This window comes from Prionailurus bengalensis, chromosome C2 (genome assembly GCF_016509475.1).
Source record: "Prionailurus bengalensis isolate Pbe53 chromosome C2, Fcat_Pben_1.1_paternal_pri, whole genome shotgun sequence".
NCBI lineage: Eukaryota > Metazoa > Chordata > Mammalia > Carnivora > Felidae > Prionailurus > Prionailurus bengalensis.
In genome coordinates, this window is record NC_057350.1 from 3,536,575 (window position 1) to 3,559,620 (window position 23,046).

The 23,046-nt window shown below is 54.4% G+C and overlaps 1 protein-coding gene across 6 annotated transcripts in view; it reads right to left on the bottom strand.

The window, feature by feature from the left end:
• The window catches only part of SLC37A1 (solute carrier family 37 member 1), a 78,403-nt gene that overhangs the window by 34,943 nt on the left and 20,414 nt on the right, over positions 1-23,046 (bottom strand). For all 6 annotated transcript variants that reach the window (XM_043593531.1, XM_043593530.1, XM_043593532.1 and 3 more), the window contains 6 exons: positions 15,830-15,911; positions 7,830-7,962; positions 7,052-7,130; positions 3,408-3,543; positions 2,107-2,183; positions 896-1,062 (listed from right to left, as the gene is read on the bottom strand). In XM_043593531.1, coding sequence (XP_043449466.1) covers positions 896-1,062; positions 2,107-2,183; positions 3,408-3,543; positions 7,052-7,130; positions 7,830-7,962; positions 15,830-15,911 — 674 coding nt within the window. The remainder of the gene's footprint in view (positions 1-895; positions 1,063-2,106; positions 2,184-3,407; positions 3,544-7,051; positions 7,131-7,829; positions 7,963-15,829; positions 15,912-23,046) is intronic.

A 23,046-nucleotide genomic window follows, 5' to 3' on the forward strand; every position in this document is an offset into this window, starting at 1 on the left:
GAAAGGTTACCTTTAGCACAAGAAACAAGAAGTGAGAAGCTGGGTCAAACAGACCTCAACGTCCCGGGTGACGAAGCCGGCAGCCCGAACTCAGAGCTGAAGTGACAATGAATGCCCAGCACGGAGGGCGTAGCCGGGCTCCTGAGGGTCCCTACCTGGGAGTCAACAGTGGGGAGCTGTGCTGCACCGTATGATTTTGTTTTGCCTGAAGCCAAATCAAAGAAGTAAATGCCAAACGTGACCCCTCAGAACAGCTCGTGGGACGGGGACGCCTCGACACCTGACACTTTCGGCAGCTTCTCTCCCACTGGGGGTACTGCCAGGACTCCCTGTCCCTGCCGGATCTCTACTTTGAAAACTGATTTCAAATTCAATTAAGTCAGAAGGGTGGTATTGAGTCTAGAGTGGGGCAAAGAATTTGAGTTTCCGGTAGAACACTCTTCACCTGATTAGGACATCGGTCTTGGGTTGTGCCATGACTTGGTGACACTGTCTAAGGTAGATCTTATCAGAAGACAGACAAGCCGGCGAGGTACCAGTCTGCATCGGCAAGACAGGTGAGCAGGTGCGGCCATGCGGGCTGGGCGCTGCACCCCGGCAGGTGAGCAGCGTGGCAGGCCTCGGGCAGACGTGACGTTGCCGGCACCGGGCCAGCCACGCGCACCTTGCGCCGCGGGGCAGGAGGGCAGGTTGGGATGGGAGGAATCTCAACATCAGTTACTCCAGAAATCAGGAGACCACAGAAGACCCAGCCAGACCTGAAGACAGAAGGCTGCCTGGCAAGGGGAGAGCCAGGGCAACCGCGGGCCCACGAGGGGCCAACACAGCCCGTTCTCTTAACAACTCGCCCCGCGAGGCCCTCCCGGGGCGCCATCTCCAAGGCCGGGGTACTTACGTTCGATGAGAAAGAGAAAGCACACGATCCCCATCGCTGCCACAATGGCCCCGGGCACGATGAAGGACAGGCCCCAGCACGTGGACACCCAGTAGCCGGCAATCAAGGACCCCAAGATGTTGCCCACGGACGTGTGGGAGTTCCAGACCCCCATAATCAAACCTCGCCTGCAACGCAACAAAACACAAGACCGCCAATGATGTTGAGAAGCTTCAGTGGACCAGCAGGTGGAGGACAGACGGTGCCTACGACGGGTGCGAGGAAACATCGAAATCAACGGGCAGCGCGGATGCCGCTCCCGCAAGGTTGCCTGGCGGGACACGCGTCAGGCCGTGGCACTGCATGCCCCTCTCAGAGCTTTGTTATTCTGTGCTTACGAAGAGGAAAGAAGCCTTTCCCTGACCTTCTTGGAAGGCCCCACATTTACATTTGTGCCTCCGTAACTGAAATACAATCATCTGGGGCACCCGGGGGGCTCAGTCGGTTGAGCGTCTGACTCTGGATTTGGGCTCAGGTCGTGATCCCACGGCTCAGGAGTTGGAGCCCCACATCCGGCTCTGGGCTGACGGCTCGGAGCCTGCTTGGGATTCTCCCTCTCGCCCTCTCTCTGCCCCTCCCCCACTCATGTTGTCTCTGTCTCTCAAAACTAAAAATAAACTTTAAAAACAAATACAATTGTTTGAGGAGATACCCCATTAGCAAAAGCTCACGTCGAGGACCCCACCGGCTGAAGGATCGAACCCGGGCTCACGGCGGTGGGTTCTGGCCCTGCTTCCCTGCTTTCCCCATGGCTCCCAGCGCCGTGTGCTCTCGGGCCTGGCCACACCGTGCGCCATGCAGAAATCACGGACCGTGGGCCGATCGCCAAACACTGAGTGCAGCTCAGGACCTGTCACCCTTCCAGGTGCCTTCCTGTCTTGGGACGACATACTTATTGCTTCACAAGACCCGGGGCCGGGCCCTGAGCTCCGTGTTTCTGGCAGGCTCGCGGGTGACCAGCTGCGCAGAACGACACGCTCCCCCAGCCCACGACAGGGACAAAGGCCCACCTGGATCTCAGAACCCCAGAGTGTCAATCATCTTTGAGAGAGCAGGCTAGCAAAAGCGGCTTTTTCTGCAGCGGATCTAAAGAGTGACTAAAAATGACGTGGTCCGGTTTGCGTCAGAATCTTAAAAAATAAGTGGTGCTGAAAGCGGGTGCCTTTTCTCACCTTCCTTTTCCGAACCAGTTGCCGAGGCAGGTGACGACGCTGGGCCAGCCGGTGGTCTGCACCAGTCCGTTGATGATCTGTGGGCAGGGGCGAAGGAGGGCTGACGGCAGGCGGGAAAGCGCACGCGACCGTCTTCAGGCCAGGCTCACAGGCGCTTCCCTGGTTCTTTGCAAGTTTGGGCGCACAGCGGGGACTCCCACAGCAACAAGGCAGCAAAACCCTCCTTGATGGGAGCCCAACAGCCACGGTGTGTTTTCAGCCACACACACACACACACACACACGCACACACACACACACACACGTGCATGGAAATCACAGATAAGTGCTTTCACTTCTGTGGCCTGAGCCTCTGAGGGAAGAACGGGCTGGACGCAGAGCTCGGGGAAGCGCTTCTCCGCGTTTCAACAGCGCCCGGGCTGACGCTCTCAGAAGGTTCAAGAAGCGCGAGCAGGTCTGCTTTAGTCTCCGGGGCATCCAGGGTCAAGGGCACGACAGGAGCTGCCCTCCTTTGCCCCCTACGACGTCCCTGGGCCAGTCCGGCTTGCCTTCCCTCTAGGAACAAGCTGGGACTCTGGGAAGCTCTTTTCCTTCCTAATTTTTTATTTTACTATAAAGTGTGAATCGCTGTTGTCATTAAAACGGCCAAACTTGTTCAAGTCCAATGGCAACATTTGAAAAGCAAATTCCGGACAGTTGGCTTTGATGATTTGATGACACCCTCAGGCTCTGGAGAGCCTCAGAGGCTGGGCATGAGTATTTTCGTCATTTCTCACTTGTGGTCGATGTTCACCCAGGGCGGGGCAGGGCGGGGGCAGTGGCAGACCAGGACAGACGGGCCGGCAGGAAGGGCAGAGCCCACGGCCTGGCTCTACTCCCCTTGGAGCACGGTGAGGCTCTCTCCTCTCCGCCCTGCTGACCGCCCGCAACGCCGACCTCCCGCCAGCAGCTCCAGAGTGCTCCCTTCCTCCCACCCCTGCCACCCTGTGTCCCTCCATCGAGACAGGTCAAATGGGCCACAGGACACGAAGTCTCCCACACTCGGGCGGCAGGGCTCCCAGGCTCCCTGCCTCAGTGCCCAGCGGGGGGCTCGGAGGGGGAGGATTTAAGAGGCAGGTCCCAGGACTAAGGGAGGCCTCAGAGCTACTGCAAGGACAGAACTTCCTGTGCCAGCACCGACCCCAACGGCAGACAGGACCCCGTGCACCCCCACCCCCAGGCAGTGTTCTCTCGTGGCAGAAAGGCCCAGTCCGATTCATCACGGAAACCCCATCTGTGGGGAGCCGCGGACCCAGACCTCACCTGAGTTACCACGTAGAAGCCGAAACTGTGGATGTTGTAGAAATACCCTAAGCCAAACAGGGCAGTAAAAGCACCACTGGCCAGCATCCCAGAAGTCAGGTAATACCGAATGGGCAGGCGTTCCCCTATTATGCCACTGAGGACGGAGAAGAAAGAAGCGAACATGAGAAAACAAACACACCCACAACGTGAAGGGTCCGGATCTTTCCGGATGTTTTCACGCTGTTCTCCGAGCTTTCAGAACTCCGATGCGCTACAGTTTCCAGGAAGATTTCATCACAGCTGTCTCCGGTGGAGCACTTATTAACCAGAAATTGGCAATTGGCAACATCTCTTAGGACTTTATTTCTAGTAAAAGCCACTAACTGTCAAGTAATAAACCTCAAACACTATGACTTGCCGGTGAGGGTTGCCAATTAAAACAACCAAAATCTCGTCCTGCTAGTTAAACGCGTTTTTCTGTAAACAGCATCCAGTAACTGTGCATAGTGTTCAAACATCTGGAAGGGCAGATGTAGGCGTGTCATGAAAGGGATCAGTTGTGGCCTCGGTTAGTCGCTCGCCCCCGAGCTGTCACCGAGTCCCCTGCGTTAACACGCCGGGCTGGAGGGGCTCTGCCAGCTGCCTTCCTGCTGGCACCACCGTGACCGGGTTTGAAGACAGACAGACTGGAGCGTGAGGTCGGGGACAGGGGGTGACATGCTCCTCTCCACCGGCAAGGTGGCTCAAAATGAGCAGCTGGCTGGAGAGCTCCTTCCCAGAGCCGTCTGGTGCTCCGGTGGGGTCGCTGTGGGTGAAGGGCCCGGGGCAGGGTGGCCTCTCACCACCTTAGGGGAAGGGCCACCAAGGAGCAACGTGACAGTGTCACTTGTTCAGTGCACAAAACCCAGAATAATCCCAGGTAACTGGGAGGCTTTTGCAGCCATGAGAAACCACGGGTCACATTTTCTTCCACGTGGCCGTTAAGGGATTCGGATAAACAAGAAACTTAATGGAGAGTGACCCCTACCTGGCCGTGAACAATGCTCTGGGAACCATCTCCACAATTCTGTCTTTTATCTCAAGAACCAACACACTAGAAAACCTGTCCTTCTGGAGTCCCCAAATAAAGCCAATCTACCTAACACCGCACCGGTGACTGAGGCAAATGACTAAGGCAGAGGAAGTAACTTAAAATTAGAAACAGGGGTGCCTGAGCGGCTCAGTCCCTTGAGTGTCAGACTTCAGCTCAGGTCATTGATCTCACAGTTTGTGGGTTTGAGCCCCGCGTTGGGCTCTGTGCTGACAGCTCGGAGCCTGGAGCCTGCTTCGGATTCTGTGTCTCCCTCTCTCTCTGCCCCTCGCCTGCTCACACTCTGTCTCTGTCTCTGTCTCTGTCTCTGTCTCTCTGTCTCTCGAAAATAAATCAACATAAAAAAATTAAAAAAAAAATGAGAAACAACATTCAGGTCAGATTTTAAGCTGGGGAGAAACCGGTCACAAACTCAAGAGCATTCTAGAGCTAAGCAAGTTCTCTGCTTCAACCCGCTGGCTTCAGAGGAGAGAAGACGTGTCTCGGAGGGGCTGGCTGACCTGCCTGGCGTCACAGGACAGAGCTAGTGCCGTCGGCCAGGGCTGACACATGTTCTCCAGTCTTGCTATATGACACTGGGCCCAAATTTAGTCTCTGCTTCCAAGTCGCTAAAGAAAAGGCCTGAGGGAACGGACACCATTCCACATGACATCCGATTCATACTTGGACCAAAGGCCAGGGCGCACCTGCTAGGAAGGTCTGGGCTGATGAAGGCGCCCCCGTATGCGGTTCATGCAACATACAAACGATCCATTTCCTAAGCCACGTGCCGCAGTGTCACTAAAGGGCCATCCAAAGAAGCAGTGTATGCCTTTGTTACAGCCACGAGTCTACTCCGGATTCTACACGAGGCAGAGTTTTTTTTTTTGTTTTTTTTTTTCAACGTTTATTTATTTTTGGGACAGAGAGAGACAGAGCATGAACGGGGGAGGGGCAGAGAGAGAGGGAGACACAGAATTGGAAACAGGCTCCAGGCTCTGAGCCATCAGCCCAGAGCCCGACGCGGGGCTCGAACTCACGGACCGCGAGATCGTGACCTGGCTGAAGTCGGACGCTTAACCGACTGCGCCACCCAGGCGCCCCCACGAGGCAGAGTTTTTAGTAAACCCTCACTGGCGAGTTTCATGACACGTTATCTTTGCTGATACGTAAGCAACAGTAAGACCCTCTCATTTAAAGCCTTCTTAACCTCAACCCTCTTGACCCGTGGGGTCGGGTCACTCTTTGTGCCGTAGCATGCTCAGCGGCCCTGGACTCTGCCCACTAGATGCCAAGCACCCCCTTGTCGGGTTGTGACACAAACCTTGTTTCCAGACCCTGCTAAGTGTTGCCTGGGGGACAATATCACGCTAAGCTGAGAACTACATTTAAATACTGTTTTCTAGTAACTGGGAAAAACACAGTCCAACCTTTGGGCTTCTTTTTTTTTTTTAATTTTTTTTAAGCTTTATTTATTTTTGAGAGAGAGAGAGAGAGAGAGAGAGAGAGAGAGAGAGAGAGAGACAGAGCATGAGCAGGGGAGGGGCACACACCACAGGCTTCTGTATCCAACCTTACACATTCGGTCATTCAAACCCGTTCTGCAGGGCTATGCAAATGAAACACAGACGGGCCGTCCACTCCACCAACAGAAAGTGCCTGACCGGGCACCACCCCCACCCTGCACTGGGGTCCAGGGGCAGGTCTGGATGATGCCACACTCTGGGTGGATATCACAGAGAAGCTAACCGCTCACAGGTGTCCCCACGACGCTCAAAGATCACTGGGTCTCTGAACAAAAGCCCCTTGAGCTGAAGGCCTTTAGTCCCTATAATTGTTTTTTTTAATCCCGGCTGGACTGACACGATACCAGTTTTTCATCAGCCAATCACATATCCTGTTACCCACATAACACTTCCACCTTCCTGGGTCGATGCAGGACGGGGTGAGAATCACACGTGACCGACGCTGGGAACACTCCGCGGGCCGGGCTCTGCTCTGCGCATTCTACACGGATTAGCTCATCCTCTCCTGCCACGACCCGGGGAGTTAACCACTGTCGTGCCCATTTCGCAGAGGGGAAACTGAGGCCCAAAGAGGGGCAGCACTGAGTCGGATTTATTCCCAGCTGCGTGTCTCTGGGGTCCGTGCCCCAACCACAGGGAGGACGGTGAGGTGCTGTTTGGGGCGAGCTGGGCAGCCAGGGGGACGTGCCCGGCACACACCCTAAACTGCGGTGACTCTAGTGATCCGGGTCGCGTGAACAGATGGTGGCCCCAGGGACAGAGGAGAGGATCACTCTGCACACGATCCCCGGGAGCTACCAGCACCCTGTTCCCGGCGACCACCCCGCGGCAGGGTTGACGGTGCCTCCGAAAGCCCGGGGCCCTGAGAGCCGTCCCTGGACGGCCCGCCCTGAGCAGCACAACATCCGGGGCGTCTACACGCACCGCTTGGCGGTCTCGTGTTGATCTGCCCTGCAGCACACTTTAGCCTCCTCTCTGAGAAGAGCCGGGGCGGTAAGCAACCCGCAGACACGTCCTGCGGCGAACGGACGAGAACGACGAGCATCTTGAGAAGCAGGCAGACCTACCTCAGGTACATGCCGATGGCGTATGCGCACAGGAACGAGTAGTCCAGGGCCCCGAGCAGCTGCTGGTAGTTGTCCTGGTCTACACAGGGTGCAAATCAGCAGGAAACAGTGAGTGTGGCCTACTTCCACTAAATGCCAGTCTGTGTTCTGGGGCCGGGTGATAAAGAGCCCACGCCTGCTGCCTACACTTGGGCAGCAGACGCAGAAGGAGAAAGGGACGGTTTTGAACACAGAAAGTGTGGCGGGACATCCGGTTGGCTTCTGGACAAAGGGAAAGGAAGTTGCCACATTCTCAAATAATCACTAACTAGACGTCATCTGGATTGGAGAAAATCCCCACTGTGCGTGGGGAGCATGTGGTTTTTCATTCATTTCGCCTCCCGAGTTAATCTGGCTTTTCTGCAGCAGCCCCGGGCCAGCCCCCGCCCCACACCTCTGGGGGCTCCCTCTCCTGTCCAGCACGGTCCCCGCTCGGCAAAGCCTGGCTCTCAGCCCCGACAGATGCAAGATACGAGTCCTCTTGAGCAGATTTCCCCAGAAAGAGGATCTCCCGGGAGTCAGCAGGTGCCGCGGGCACAGTAGCTGCGGGAGGAGGCGAGCGGGTGACAGGACAGAGCTGTCCCCGGACAGGCAGTCACGTCCGGGAACACCGTTAGTGCCGCCCACATCGGTGAGGCTGCCTGTCGCCTTCAGGACTGGCTGTCTAGCCACGCGAGAGGCCGCAGGACGGCGCGCGTCAGGATCGGGATGCACCGGGGTGGACAGACGGAGAACTCACCAAACGGGGCCCAGCTGCAGTCAGTCTCGTTGTCTGGTGGCTGTTGGCGGGGGGTGTCACTGGCCCTCTGGCTCTGGCTGCTGAATTCGACGTCCCCCTCATTCAGTGCGGCACAGTACCTGTGGAGCTCACCCTAGGACATCAGCAGAGACAGAGAGCGCGCTCAGGCCAGGTTCAGGGGCTCGCGGCATTGGAACAGCCGCCCCCTCCTTTCGGTCTTCCCAGGGCAACCACGCTCTGGGGGAGCGAGGCCCCCGCCGGGGCCGTGTCTGCACGACCCACCGAATGCCTGCGGTGACCGGGGCTGCTCGGGCCTCTGCCGCTCCCAGCCCCGAACTCACACACAGCCAACACGGGCCTGTGACGGTCGGGCGGCGGAGACGACCGCGCAGCTGAGAGCCGCCTGCTGCCAGCCCGGCACCGCCTGCCACACTGCGAACACGGCCTCATCGTGCCAGATTTACACCCGAGCAAATCCCCCGCGAAGCCGGAGAGCAAGGCACAGGTCCAAGCAAAGAGGAGGATGAACCTCCCATCAGAAGAAGCCTGACGTGAGGAGCGCAAAGGGCAGACTCGGTCAGTCACTGGAGGACAGAACCTAGCCCCAGGTGGCAGCGGTGACACTCACTCACCAGCAGGAGGGCCGCGAGGGGGGCGGGGCACGCGGGGCCTGGAGCGGGAGCTGGAAGGGGCCAGACCCTAACCCGGGGATCGTTCGGGCTTGCGCATATTTGCCAGGCTAGACGCTTCAGATCTGCGGGTGTTACTGTGTGCAAATCACGTGCCTCAGTAAGACAACAGCACAGCTGGGGCACAAGGCCACCGACCCACCAAGTGGTCCGTGGAGCCAGCACGCGGGCCAGGGGCAGAGGAGTGTGAGGCTCGGGAGCCCTCTGGCTGACAAGTGTGGGGGCCTGAGGAAGTCGCTCCCACCTGCCTCAGTGTGCCCGCCTACAGACAGGGCTGGCCCCGCTCAGCCGCAGAACTTAGCGGGACTGGTGATGCTGTTCCGGGGCATGGACGCACCAGGGAGGGCCGGAGGAGTGGGCACCGGGGCTGTGTGCAGGGCACAGGGGACGCGGGGTGCTCCTTACAAGAGGACCTCCCCTTCCAGCAAAGGGCCCGTCTTGCTACGGGGGAACCTCCACCTGTCTACCAGTCTGCCTTTCAGCCCCACAGTCCATGTCTCCCCTCCCCAGGCGCCCCTGCCGCCTGCTGTGCATTTTCTGGGTTTTTCTGCTCCCAGGGGCTCAGATGAAGTAATCCCCCAGGGGTGAGTGAGGGCAGAAAGCAGGCAACCACAAGGGCAGGGAGTGGCCCTTAGTGGGAGCGGGGCCCCAAGCGGCGTTCTTCACGGAGCCGCAGCGTGAAGGCAGGGGTCTGGGGCTCACGAGGAAAGCTGGCCCCAGAAAGAACAGCGGCCACACGTCCTGCCCACCGCCTCCTTCCCTGGCACCCGTCTCTTCCAGAGGGAGTCACCAAAGAGGCTCCTGCGAACGGCTGCCCTTGCCAGGGCTGTGGTCAGCCTGGGCTGGACGCCTCCTGGTTTTGCACGGACACACGCCACCGAGGCCTGGCAGGGCACATGGGACTCAGCCACTCTGTGGTCCCGTGGCTTGTCATCAGCACTGGGCGTTCTGCTAGCATTCAAACCTCGCCCTAAAAGTTCTCCGCGGGCTCCGCTTTACAAACTCAGTCGAGTCTTTGCAAGACAGCTTTCCTCTCACCCTCCCGGGGCCGGAGGCCGGCTGTGCTGGCCTGGATCTTGGAGTCCCCCTGCCCTGCACACAGCAGGCGGCCCTTCCCCATTCCCCCGGGTTCATACTTGGCTCCTCCTCTCCCCGCAGAAGTCACCCTTCCCTGGGCCAGACCCCGTGCCTCACCGCCCTCGCTGTCCATCCGTCGCCGAGAGAGCCGCAGGCAGGCCGGGCGCTGACCCGCCTGCCGAGACGGAACGAGGGAGGAGGTGGCCGTGGGCCACGGCTCCAAGCGGGGCTTCCACATCCCCTGGGACCAAGAAAGATGAGGAAGGATCCCTTCTTGTGTCATAAACAAGCAGAAAAGGGTTTCATCTTGGTTGTTCTGTGATGAGGGGGACTCTGCGCGGGGACTCTGGTGCCACGGGGCTGGCCTCCCGCTTCTCCCCTGGACTCTCAGAGGGCACAGCGACTTCACCAAGGCAGGGGGCCCCCCACTCACTCCAGCCTCCGGCGGCCACGCTGAGCCCTTCCCCAGCCCGCACCCTTCCCACCAGAACCGCGATCTCCACCCTCCGGGCGGCCGAAGGGCTGCAGGAGAGCCAGCAAAGACTTCACACTGGTCCCGCGGATGCTTGTTTCTATCGCCGCGTGCTGGCTGTCAGCCACCAGCTTTATTCCCACACCCGGTGTGTGAGGGAAAGGAAGGATGAATTAGGCCAAGAGGATCTGATCAGAAAAACCCTCAGCAGGGGAACGGGTTCATACCCTGGTGTGCCAGCGACGGGGGGCTAGTCCTCGGCCCTTGCCAATTTTTACGCGAATGTTTCCACAGGTAACAAAACTAATGGACGTGTGACACCAGGCGGTCATAAAAGCCAAGCAATCAGGAGACTATGTGGCCTGGAGGCTCCAGGTACACGACCCTCCAGGTTATTTACCGCTGCCCACGTGCCACACGGCGGGACAGCAACAAAGTACACAGCAAGTGCCACGGGGATTGGGAGGTGGGGGTGGGGGCGGGAGGGGCTGGTGTCCGCAGGATGGGGGGACACGGCAAGCGGCCACGAAAACAGCCACGGGGCCACAAGGCGGGTGGGGGGGGGCGGGCAAGGGTGGGGTGCGGGTGCTCTCTGTCCCGTCTGCAGATGCATCTCCAGCCCTGGCCCCTCCCCCAGTGCCCCTACCAGTGGGCAACAAGAGGGAACCGCGCGGGATCAGCGGGCAGCATGGCCTTTCCGAGGCACCGACGTTCTACACGCGCTCACATCCACGCAGACTTAGGCACGCATATCTGTACGTGGACGCACATTTACTGAAGACTGTTGTTTAAGCCTCAACTTGAGCCACGAGCCTCATAGACTCATTCATCCCAACTGTGGGGGGGGGGGGGGCGCACCTCCTGGGTTCTCAGGTCTGCCAGGCCCCAGTGATGCTGCTGGTTCTGGGTGACTGAGCAGAAAACCAACCGGGCGGGGACCAGGCCGGGGACCAGGCCGGGGTCAGGAATTCAGGGCGGTGACGATGGGGACGGCAGGTCAGAGTGGGATGCCGGCCTCGTCAACGCCCCCAGGAGAGGGGTCGTGGTTGTGCCCCCTGTAGACGGCACAGTGAGAGCTTAGATTAGAGCACGAGTGCATGCGTGTATGTGTGAGTGTGGACGCAGTCCACATGCAGGGACACGTGTGGTCAGCTCTCTGTGGTCCACCAGGTGGCGTGGGCCCGTTCACTTTAACTAGTCCTTTACATTCCTTTTATCAGGCTTTGGGTTAAAAGAACCTGCCAAGGCATTATCCAGAGGAAGTCCTAAAGGAGAAAGGAAAGTTCCGGTACCTGTGGCGGTCTGAATGCCTGTGTTCCCCCAAATCCCTGTGTTGAAACCTGCCCCCCGCCCCCGTGATGGAGTAGGAGCGGGGGCCTCTGTGAGGACGGCAGGTCCCCTACGTGAGGACACAGGGAGGCGGCCATCTGCAGGCCGGACCCCGCTGGCACCCCGATCTGGGACTTCCAGCCCCCAGGACTGAGAGCAGTACACGTCTGCTGCTGGTGAGCCACCCAGCCCACGGAACTTGCTAGAGCAGCGTGAGCGCGGGGACAGGCTGACCGCGGGAAGGGCGGCGGGCCCTGCGTGTGCTCAGCTGGTCTGCGGGAACCACTGGCACCACAGGACCGCGCCGCCAGACCACGCCCGCTGCCACAGGGGCACGGAAAGGGGACGGGGGGCTTTCTGCCCCCGTGCCTCCTCTGGTTTTCAGAAACGGAACCGTTCTATATAGACGTTAAGTACACCTTCCTCTCCCCTCGCAAAATAGCTCTAGAAATCTTCCTGTGTCACCTGGTCTGGCTCTGATTGATTATCGTTTTGTTTCTTAATACTTGTTTCTTTACTTTTTGAAGTTTATTTATTTAAGTAATCTCTACACCCCACGTGGGGCTCGAACTCACGACCCCAAGATGGAGAGCCGCACGCTCTTCTGACTGAGCCGGCCAGGCGCCCCTGTGATTCTTTTAAGTGGCTGCGTATATCAGCTTATGGACTGGCCATAATTTACTCAAACTTTCTTTCACCTGCTGACTAGGGTCACATAATATGCAGGATTTTTCCTTTTTCTTTTTGAAATTGCAAACAGTGCCACAGTAAAGACACATTTGCAGATTTTAAGTACGGAGGCGCTTTCGGTTAATGGGCAAGGGTCCCAGCGCGGCTGAAGGGTGCATATTCTATCTCGGAAGAGATACGGTTCACAAAATGGTCCCCAGAAGGGGGGAGCCTGGCGTCCCCATTGCCAGCGCCTGGCCGTCTCCCTGCCCTCGCTGCCGTGACGGGGGCAAGTGTTTCGACAGCGGGAGTGATGCAATCAGGGGCCACTTTCGCTCGCCTTTGTGACCGCTCTCGCCCGGCCACCGGGTGTCCGTGAACGACCCCGCCCGCCATCCCCTCTGGCCGGCCGCCTTCGGGCTTGCCAACTCCACACCTCTAAGATGGACATACTTTCGCTCTTGGAATTTTACTTATTTTTCCCATTTAATTCTTTTTTTTTTTTAAATCTTTATTTTTGAGACCGAGAGAGACAAAGCATGAATGGGGGAGGGTCAGAGAGAGGGAGACACAGAATCTGAAACAGGCTCCAGGCTCTGAGCTGTCAGCACAGAGCCCGACGCGGGGCTCGAACTCACGGACCGCGAGATCATGACCTGAGCCGAAGCCGGACGCTTAACCGACTGAGCCACCCAGGCGCCCCCCCCCCATTTAATTCTTTAATGTACCCATCTATTTGTATAAGACAGAGACCCCACTTCATTCTTGTAGCCGAGTAGCCAGCTGTGCTCATGCCTTTTGCTAAATAAGCTACACTTTTCCCAGCACCTCCGTCGACCACGCCACGTTTCTATTCTCTTCTACGGACCTCTTGGTCTACTCTCAGGCATACCATAAAAACTTGATCATGGTGGCTTAATTTTTTCCTTGGTCATTAATTCTTGCACATTTTTCCACATATATTCTAGGGAGACTTTGTTCAGTTAAAAAGACACCGTGGCAGGGCACCTGGGTGGCTCAGTCGGTTAAGCATCTGACTTTGGATCTGGGCTCAGGTCACGTCAGTTTGTGGGATCGAGCCCCACGTTGGGGTCTGCACTGACAGTGTGGAACCCGCTTGGGATTCTCTCTCTTCCTCTCTCTCTCCCCCTCTTCTGATCGTGCTTTCTCTCTCTCTCTCTCTCTCTCTCTCAAAATAGATAAATGAACTTAAAAAAAACAAACGCTGCTGTGTCCTAATGAAGCCCACACACCGGGACACTGGCCGCTCTACCCACGGCGTGCACCGTGGCCAGCTTTCCCGGCGGTCTTCTGTCTGCTGCTGAGGGTTTCACACCTTCCTTCCTACAGGCCCTGTGTGTAGGGAGGGCCGGATGCTCACACTCAAACCAGTGGGTGTCCCCATTCCCGTGGGGCACAGGGCTCCCTGCAGCTCCCCAGAGAAGCCCCCTGCCCTCAGGTACGCTCGGGCCCACGGGGGCGGCGCGTTGGGGAGAAAGAGCCCCCAGAGGCACCCAGTGCCTGGAGCAGGCCCCGCCAGTGCCCAGCCTCGTGGCCTGAGGCCGGCTGGGACAGGATGTGGGAAGGGGGAGGGCTGTGCCCCCGGCTCTCCATCACTGTCATCTTTGCTTTCTTTTTGCTCCACTAAAATCAGAGACAAGTGGAATGTCTCAACGGTGATTAAAGGCGAGTCCAAACAGAGTAGTCTAAATCTGACATGACATATGTCCTGTCACTCTACAGATGAGAAGCGTTCTACAGAATGAGAATGAGAACCTGTCACTCTACAGAATGAGAACCGTTCTACCTGGTGACCGATTCCAGGTAAGCAAATATATTTTAATTTTGTGTTGCTTATAATGTGTTAGGAGATACAGGCTGCAGAGAATTCAAACTATTCCTTGTGTCCCCAGAATCATCCTTACTTCTCGTTTTATACAGAAGAGGCCCAAGCACGTGAGCGCTTTGTCAGGTGTTATAAAGCTTAAGTTGCTGCAGGCAGTGGGACAACCTTATCCACCTGAGAAGAAGAAACCTCAGCTCAGCCCATCGCAGGTGCTAAGCCTGAAGATCCGTGTGTTAAAGAAAAGCCGGGGGCGAGGCTGCGGTCGTACTCAGGTACTCCACACCCTGCGGGCCCGCGGCACAGAGGCCAGGAGCAGAGACCCTGTGGAATTTGCTGGAGCTGCGCCACCCTGCACGAGGGGACTGGGCTCCCGAGCCCCCAGGCCTGCTGCGAGGACTGTCAAACGATGAACAGGGCACCCTGCCCTGCCACGGGGCTCAGCAGGTGCCCTGACGGATGCAATACTCACATAGGAGTTGATGGGACACCGCCTCATCAGTAAGCCCCAAGCTCCCGGCGGGGAAGCTGGGAGGGTGCCCCACAACAATGCTACATCCCTTCCTGGCTGAGCAGAACCCTTGTGATAGCGCATTGAATCCAAGTGTCCTGTCCCGCCACGGAGGTCCTGTGGCGGCCGGCGCCCCCTCCTGTGTCCTCGCACAGAGCCTCTGCCCCTAGGCGGGGCTTGCCGGTGAGAGCCCACCCTCCCTACTCTAGGCGTTTGCCCCCCACCCAAGGTCAATGCTGAACCCCCAGCAGCTCCTTCAGCCCCACGGCGCTCACCGGGACCCCTCTAATGGCCTCTTCCATTCTTAGAACTTGCCTTTCCTTGAGCCGTATGTGCGCTTCCCTAACAAGGAAGACAAGGAGTGAGTGGTAGCATTGAAATGTAGTGGCGGGTCCTTGGTATGATTTTAGAGTCCCTAGTTGGGTGCATCACATCCCACCATCTCTTGTCCCCCCACAGTCATTCAAACTTGGTATATCAAAAACTCCAGTGACTGAAGGGCACAGAAGATTCCTGCTAACTGGGGGTCAAGGACGAACTGTAGGATCCTTTGAGTAGATGGATGCTGTTTAACTAACACCCACTGGGCGTTACTGGAGAGCAGGGAACACAAAACTGTCCACAGAACGATGGCCGTGTTCGGCATTCCCTGTCCCGCTGGCCTGAAGGCCTCTGGGCGGGAAGGGAGGAAGCGTGGCTACAAAGGTCAGAATCACGGTGCCCGATCTGGGTCCCTGCCCAGGACCAGAGGGTGAGGGGGCAGGCAGTCGAGTTCTGACTAAGCGATCTTTGGCAACAAACAATTTCCTGTTCCTTCTACAACCAAGAGTCAAAAGCCTTGACAGTCTATAGGCAAAATGATGTCGTTCCTGTGAGGGTAAGAAAATTATCTCGCTCCTTCCCCAGTTTAAACTGGCTACTACGTAGGACTGTCTACTTGAATCTTCTCTTCTTGAAGTCTAGTTAAGTGCCCTGCTGAGTGTCACCTGGTGCTCACCCCTCACTCAAACAGAAGCTCGTGGCTCTAAGAATAGCGGGGCCACCACGGCCAGGCTTAGGATCGGAGCACGGTGACGGGAGAAGCACCTTGGGGAACGATTTCAGATCAGATGTGTCTGGAGGGAAAAATTCACGCAGGACAGAATAAATACTTAACGAAGCTTTAGAAATCTGCAACCGTCGACTAATGCGGCACCTCTGGAGTTACAAACCCTAAAAACACTTCGAAGACGTTCATTTCAGAAAAGAGAAACCAAGGAGGATAACTTGCTTCTACACCGTCTGTTTCCTCCACTTGTCTCACCACCACCCCACCCCCTCCCTCGCTCCCAAACCCGTTCCTAAAGTAACAAGTTCCTTACGGAAATCATAGGCAGGACATGAAACGGGGTGCTTTTTATGATTTCTTACCTTCACTATGCTGATAGGCTTTCGGGATAAGTGGAAACTGGCATACAGCAAAAATGTCAAAACAAAAATGAAGGCTCTGTACCTGAAACACAGAACAGAGGTGGGGGGTGACGTAAAATGATACAAGATGCGTTAAGAGTACACTGTGTTTCCCTTGCCTCCGGAGACATAGCTAGAAAGTGAAGTTACTGCCTGTGCTCTCTTCCGGGATTTTGATGGTTCGGGTCTCATATTTAGTTTTGAGTTTCTTTTCGTGTCTGGCGTAAGAAAGCGGTCCGGTTCCATTCTTCTGCATGTCACTGTCCAGTTTTCCCAGCATCATTGGTTGAAGACACCGTCTTTCTCCCATTGCATATTCTTGCCTCCTTTATTGAAGATTAATCGACCACACGTTACGATCGTGGATTTATTTCTGGGTTTTCTACTCTGTTCTACTGACCTATGTGTCTATTTTTGTGCCGGTACCACGCTACTTTGATCACTACAGCTCTGTAGTGTCTCTTGAAATCTGGGGTTATGATGCCTCCAGTTTTTTCAAGAGTGCTTGGGTTATTCGGGGTCTTTTGTGGTTCCATACACATTTTAGGAGTGCTTGCTCTAGGGCTGAGAAAAGTCCTCTTGGTATCTGATAGGGTTTGCATGGAGTCTATAGATTGCTTTGGGTAGTACAGACGTTTGAACAATGTTTGTTTTTCCAATGCATGAGCGTGGAATGGCTTTCCACTTCTTTGCACCATTTTGACTTTCTTTTGTCAATGTTTCATAGTTTTCAGGATACAGGTGTTTCACCTCTTTGGTTAAGTTTATTCCTCAACATTTTGTTGGTTTGGGTACAACTGTAAACAGATTTGTTTTCCCAATTTCAGTTTCTGCTCCTTCATTATTAGTGTATGGAAATGCACCAGGGGCACCTGGGTGGTTCAGTCTGTTAAGTGTCCAATTCTTTAAAAGTTTTTTTTTCAACGTTTATTTATTTTTGGGACAGAGAGAGACAGAGCATGAACGGGGGAGGGGCAGAGAGAGAGGGAGACACAGAATCGGAAACAGGCTCCAGGCTCTGAGCCATCAGCCCAAAGCCTGACGCGGGGCTCGAACTCCCGGACCGCGAGATCGTGACCTGGCTGAAGTCGGACGCTTAACCGACTGCGCCACCCAGGCGCCCCTTAAGTGTCCAATTCTTTTTTTTTTAAACTTTTTTTTTTTTTAACGTTTATTTATTTTTGGGACAGAGAGAGACAGAGCATGAACGGGGGAGGGGCAGAGAGAGAGGGAGACACAGAATCGGAAACAGGCTCCAGGCTCCGAGCCATCAGCCCAGAGCCCGACGTGGGGCTCGAACCCACGGACCGCGAGATAGTGACCTGGCTGAAGTCGGACGCTTAACCGACTGCGCCACCCAGGCGCCCCTTAAGTGTCCAATTCTTGATTTTAGTTCAGGTTGTGATCCCAGGGTCATGGGACCGAGCGCCACGTTGGGCTCTGCGCTGAGTGTGGAGCTTACTTGGGATTCTCTCTCTCTCTCCCCCCCTCTGCTCTGCCCCCTCCCCACCTCACGCTCTTTCTCTCTCAAACTAAAAATAAATAAAATGCTCTAATTATGCTAAAAAAAAAAGGGAAATGCAACAGTTTTCTGTAAATTGATTTTGTATCCTATGACCTTACCGAGTTCATTTATCAGTTCTAGTAGACTTTTGGTGGAGTCTTTCGGGTTTTCTATATATTCTATCATGTCACCCGTAAACAGCGAGAGTTTTGTTTCTTCCTTACCCATCTGGATGCCTTTTATTTCCTTTTGTTGTTGGATTACTGAAGCTAGGGCTTCCAGTACTACGTTGAACAACAGTGGTGAGAGCAGACATCCCTGTCTTGTTCCTGACCTTGGGGGAAAGGCTCTGTTTTTCCCTACTGAATATGAGGTTCGCTGTGGGTTTTTCATACATGGTCTTTATGATGTTGAGGTACGTTCCCTTTAGACCTACTCTGTTGAGGGTTTTTATCATGAATGGATGTTACACTTTGTCAAATGTTTTTTGAAAGCATTTTGACATGCTTTGAAATGATCTTATGGTTTTTATACTTCCTCTTACTGATGTAAGGTATCGTGCTGATTGTTTTGCGAACACTGAACTACACTTGCATCCCAGGAATAGATCCCCTTGATCATGGCGTATGATTTTTTTGATTTATTGTTGGATTTGGTTTGATGCTATTTTGTTAAGCACTTTCACATCTATATTCATGAGAGATACTGGCCTGAGGAGATAAAAATCCTTAAAGAGAGGGGTGCCTGGGTGGCTCAGTCAGTTAAGTGTCCAACTTTGGCTCAGGTCATGATCTCACGGTTTGTGCATTTGAGCCCTGTGTTGGGCTCTTAGTGGCAGTGTGGAGCCTACTTGGGATTCTAGCTCTCTCCTCTCTCTCTGCCCCTACTCCAGTCCTGTTTTCTCTCTCTCAAAATAAGTAAACTTAAAAAAAATCCCTGAAGAGAGCATAGGCAGTAATTGCTCTAACATCGGTTATAGCAACATCTTTCTAGATGTGTCTCCCAAGGCAAAAGAAATAAAAGCAAAAATAAACTCCTGGGACTACATCAAAGTAAAAAGCTTCTGCACAGTAAAGGAAACAATCAAGAAAACGAAAAGGCAACCTACCGAATGGGAGAAGATATTTGCAAATGACATATCTGATAAAGGGTTAGTTTCCAAATATATGAAGAACTGTTACAACTCAACACCCCAAAAATGAATAACCCAATTTAAAAATGGGCAGAAGACATGAACCGACACTTCTCCAAAGAAGGCACCCAGATGGCCAACAGACACATGGAAAGAGTCTCAGCATCACTCACCATCAGGAAAATGCAAATCAAAGCTACCCTGTGATATCCCTTCACACCTGTCAGAACGGCTACAATCAACAACACGAGAAACAACAGGTGTTGGTGAGAATGCGGAGAAAGGGGAACCCGGGTGCACTGCTGGTGGGAATGCAAACTGGTGCAGCCACTCTAGGGAACAGTATGGCGGTTCCTTCCGAAGTTAAAAATAGAACTACCCTATGACCCAGGAATCACAATACTGAGTATTTACCTCCCAAATACAAAAACACGAACTCAGGGGAATATGTGCACCCCTATGTTTATAGCAGCATCATCTACAGTAGCCAAATTATGGAAACAGCCCAAGTGTCCACCAACTGATGAATGGATAAGGTAGATGTGGTATACGTATACACTGGAATATTACTCAACCACAAAAAAGTGAAATCTTGCCACTCGCTTGCAGTGACATGAGCGGAACTAGAGAGTATAACGTTAAGTGAAATAAGTCAGTCAGAGAAAGACAAATATTATACGGTTTCACTCACATGTGGAATTTCAGAAACCAAACAAATGAATAAAGGAAAAGAAAAAAGAGAGAGAGTCAAACCAAGAAACAGACTCTTAACTATAGAGACTGATGGTCACCAGAGGGGAGGTGGGTGGGGGCAAGCGTGAGTAGGGGATGGAGATTAAGGAGGGCACTTATCAGGATGAAAATAAGTAAGTAAATAAATAAATACACACATACTAAAACACTGTAACTGTATTGTATTTTAATGTACTTAATGTGTTTTAATTTTGTAACGTTTTTATTTTATTTTTTGAAAGAGAGGGACAGAGCACGAGCAGAGAAGGGGCAGAGAGAGAGGGAGACATAGAATCTGAAGCAGGCTCAGGCTCCGAGCTGTCAGCACAGAGCCCGACGTGGGGCTCAGACTCACAAACCGCGAGATCATCGGCCGAGCTGAGTCGGACGCTTAACCAACTGAGCCACCGGGCGCCCCTATACTGGATGCATTTTAAATCGTCTTATGCTGTATATTGTTCATTCAGTCCTATATCATTATTAATCCTGTATGCAGGATGGCCATAATATCACATTTAAAAAATCTGCCACTTTTGTCCAAATCGAAGCTATTTAAATATTCGTTAAAAAAAACGACTACAAAGAGAAATCTGAGATGCGGAACATGAACAGAGTCCATGAAGTAGACAGAAAGAAACCGTCATCTAGTCCGTAACAGAATTAACTGCAAATTTCTTGTAAGCCTACTATCCTGGGTGTTTCAGATCCTGTTTATTCTTTACTTTTTTGTTTCTGTGCAACTTGGTAGAAGGACACAAGAAATGCAGGAACATAAATACCTCAGGCACCTCCACGAGAAAGTCAGCGATGCGGACATGCGACGATCAAGGCCGATGACGTAGGAAACCCTGGCCTAAAGCCTTGCTGCTCTTCTCGGCTTATGCGGAAAGCAAACCGAGAGGAAGACTGAAATGAATCTGAATCAGAGACTCAAGAAAAGATAATTGTGTAAGAAGATAAATGTTTTTCCAGCTTTAGAGCTTGAACCACTTTCTACAAAAGTATTTCTCAGAGAGGGAGACAGGTGAGCAGGAAGAGTATTCGGCAAGAGATGAGAGCAGGGGCCTCTACCTGCTCTCAGGTAGAGGCAGGCCCCTCGTTTCGGGAGGCGCAGCCCCAAGCCCCGAAGAACCTGCCTGTTTCTGGTCTGAAAAGGCCAGTGAGTTTCCAGAAGAGTGTCCACTTCGGCGGGTAGTGACCTCCGGTGGAGGCACGGGTGACAGAAGGGGGCAAGTCGGGGCTCCACCTCCACAGGGACCCCGACCTGCCCCCACCTGGGCACAGAGCTCCCTTCTCCAGTCTCCACAAGGAGTATGGACACCGGTCTGGGACTGAGTCAGCTCCAGCATCTGCCGGACCAGAGTCTGAGAGAAGCATCTGGAACCTTCGAGGATGCTATGTAACACCGGTTCACGAGTGTGTTATCAGCCAGGAGAAATCCGAATTTCATCGTCATTCCGCTCAGGAATTTGACAGAGTGGCTTTTGGATTCACGCTCTCTACCCTCCACCCAGACATAAACGGAATATTCTACTTAGAAATACTTGATTTTTATTAAATACATTAACATGTTTATTCAATAGAGTCAAAAAACCCAGACATAAAGAGCTCCTCGGTTCGTCCAGATAACATCTGAAGAGCCCGGGGGCCCTACCCTACCCTGCATTCCTGGATGGTGCAGTCCGTCCAGGTTATTGGGACTTAGTGGACGAGCCGGGCCTCCACCCTCCACCTCGAGGCTGCTGTCCTCCCTCCCTGGGCCTCCAACTTCGTTCCCCGGGCCGCTGTCTCCTTCCCTAGCTGGCAGTTCTACAGTGGGCACTCCCCCGCGCAGGGCCTGGTGGGTGAAGGTCGTTCCCCTGACGGCCCCTCGCTGGGGGATGCCCCCTGAGTACAGGGGCCGCAGAGGGGAGCTGTACGTGCTTCCAGACCAATCTGAATTTTCCGTGATGCATCAGCGTCTTTGGGGAGGGCACGTGCCGAGAGGCCGGCAGGGTTCTCTGAGAGAAGCTGTCCCGACGTCAGGGCGAAGGGTGAACATACACGGCAAACTGGAGTTTTCTTGGAGATGGAAACTGTGTCTCCCAAAGAGGAAAGCGGTATCTTTGACTCAGCCAGTGTCAGGGCCGACGGTCCTTCCTCCCTCTCTTTCCTCCTCTTGTTTACGTGGGACTTGGGGAGGGGGAAGAGCCCGCAGCAGAGGTCGACTTTTCCCCTTCCAGAAGGCCTGGCCACAGCAGCCATGTCACTACGCCTGTCCTGGAGAGGGAGCAGACGCTCGACTTCCTCGGGGTTACCCGGGGTTATGGGACCCAAGTCCTACGCGGCCCTCCTGATTCCTTTTCCCACTTTGTAGTTCTACCCTCCTTTTTCTGTCTTTGTCGTTTACGAAACAAGATTGTGGATGGTTATTTGTTCTATTATCCACTTTGTACTGGGTTGAATAATGTCTCCCCCCCCCCCAGCCCTCCCTCCTCCCAACTCAAGTCCATCCAGAAACCTCAGAATGTGACCTTATTTGGAAGTAGAGTCCTGGGGCTGTAATTAGTTGAGGTCATACTTAGCTCATGTGCGACCTCAAATCAAATGAGATCCTAAATCCAATGACTGCTATCTTTGTAAAAGGCCGTGTGAAGACAGGGACAGGCAGGGCAGAGGGCCATGTGACCGCAGAGGCACAGCCAAGCCAAGGACTGCCAGCAACCACAGAAGCCAGGAGAGGCAGGAGGGGGCCTTCCCTCCACCCTGCGGACCAGCCGACACCTGGATCTCTGACTTCCAGCCTCCAGGACGGTGGGAGGAAATTTCTGCTGTCGGGAGCCCTACAGTTTGTGGTCCCTTGTTACAGCAGCCTTGGGAAACGGACACCATCCCATGCTTTTATTTTTGTGTTGTGTTACACACAGGCTTGTGGACATTAAACAGGAACCCTTACAAATGAGCTGCCTGACACTTTCGTTCCTGGCTGTTCCGCCTGCTTTTCGCAGGGACGTCTGACGGTGGCCTCGTCCGCGTCTATCGGTACCACGAGAACAGCGTGCGGGTTAACACCACGTCTCTAGCAAAACCAGAGCACGTCTCGGCAGCGACAGCCCAGGACAGGTGTGCACTTCCAGAGTCTGCTTGGACACGTTCTCGAATATCGCAGGTGTCCCCAGATGGATAGCAGCCTGCTGCCACCTGAGAGATTCGGGGCAGAGCATCCGTTTCCTCCTCTGAGTGTTATCGCTCTGAGTTGTATGCAACTAATGACGCATACTTTAGACGAGGGTAACGGAGCAATTCGATTTGGCACAGACACCGGTCCACAGGCTTCGTCTGGAAACAGTGAAACCACGCCTAGCCGTGATGGGAGTCCTTTTCAGAGCATCCTAAAGCAGAGGCAGGATGTCGGTGTGGTGTTAGCAGTGGCCACTTGGCTAAGGGGCTGTCTGCCCCTGTCTGTCCCTCAGGGAGAGCCACACCTTTTCTAAGCAATTAACGGAGGAACCGTGGGGACATACGTGGAGACCACATGGCCGCCCTGTCCCTCCCACCTCCTCCACAATGTGTGCACGGAAGCTTCAGGCTTGAAGCAGTGATCCTGACGGTCACGGGACGGCAGTGTGCCATCGCGGGCCCGGCTGCTCTACTTAGCGGCTGGCATTCCACTTGGGGAGGGGCTTCCTTTCTCCTGTTTGTGCATTCACTTACTCATTAGATTCTTAGTGTATCCAATGGGCTATCATCCATTCCTAGTATCATTTATTTTCATTTTTTTTTTCTGGAGAGAGAACTTGGGCACGTGCGCATGAGCACGGGAGAGGGGTG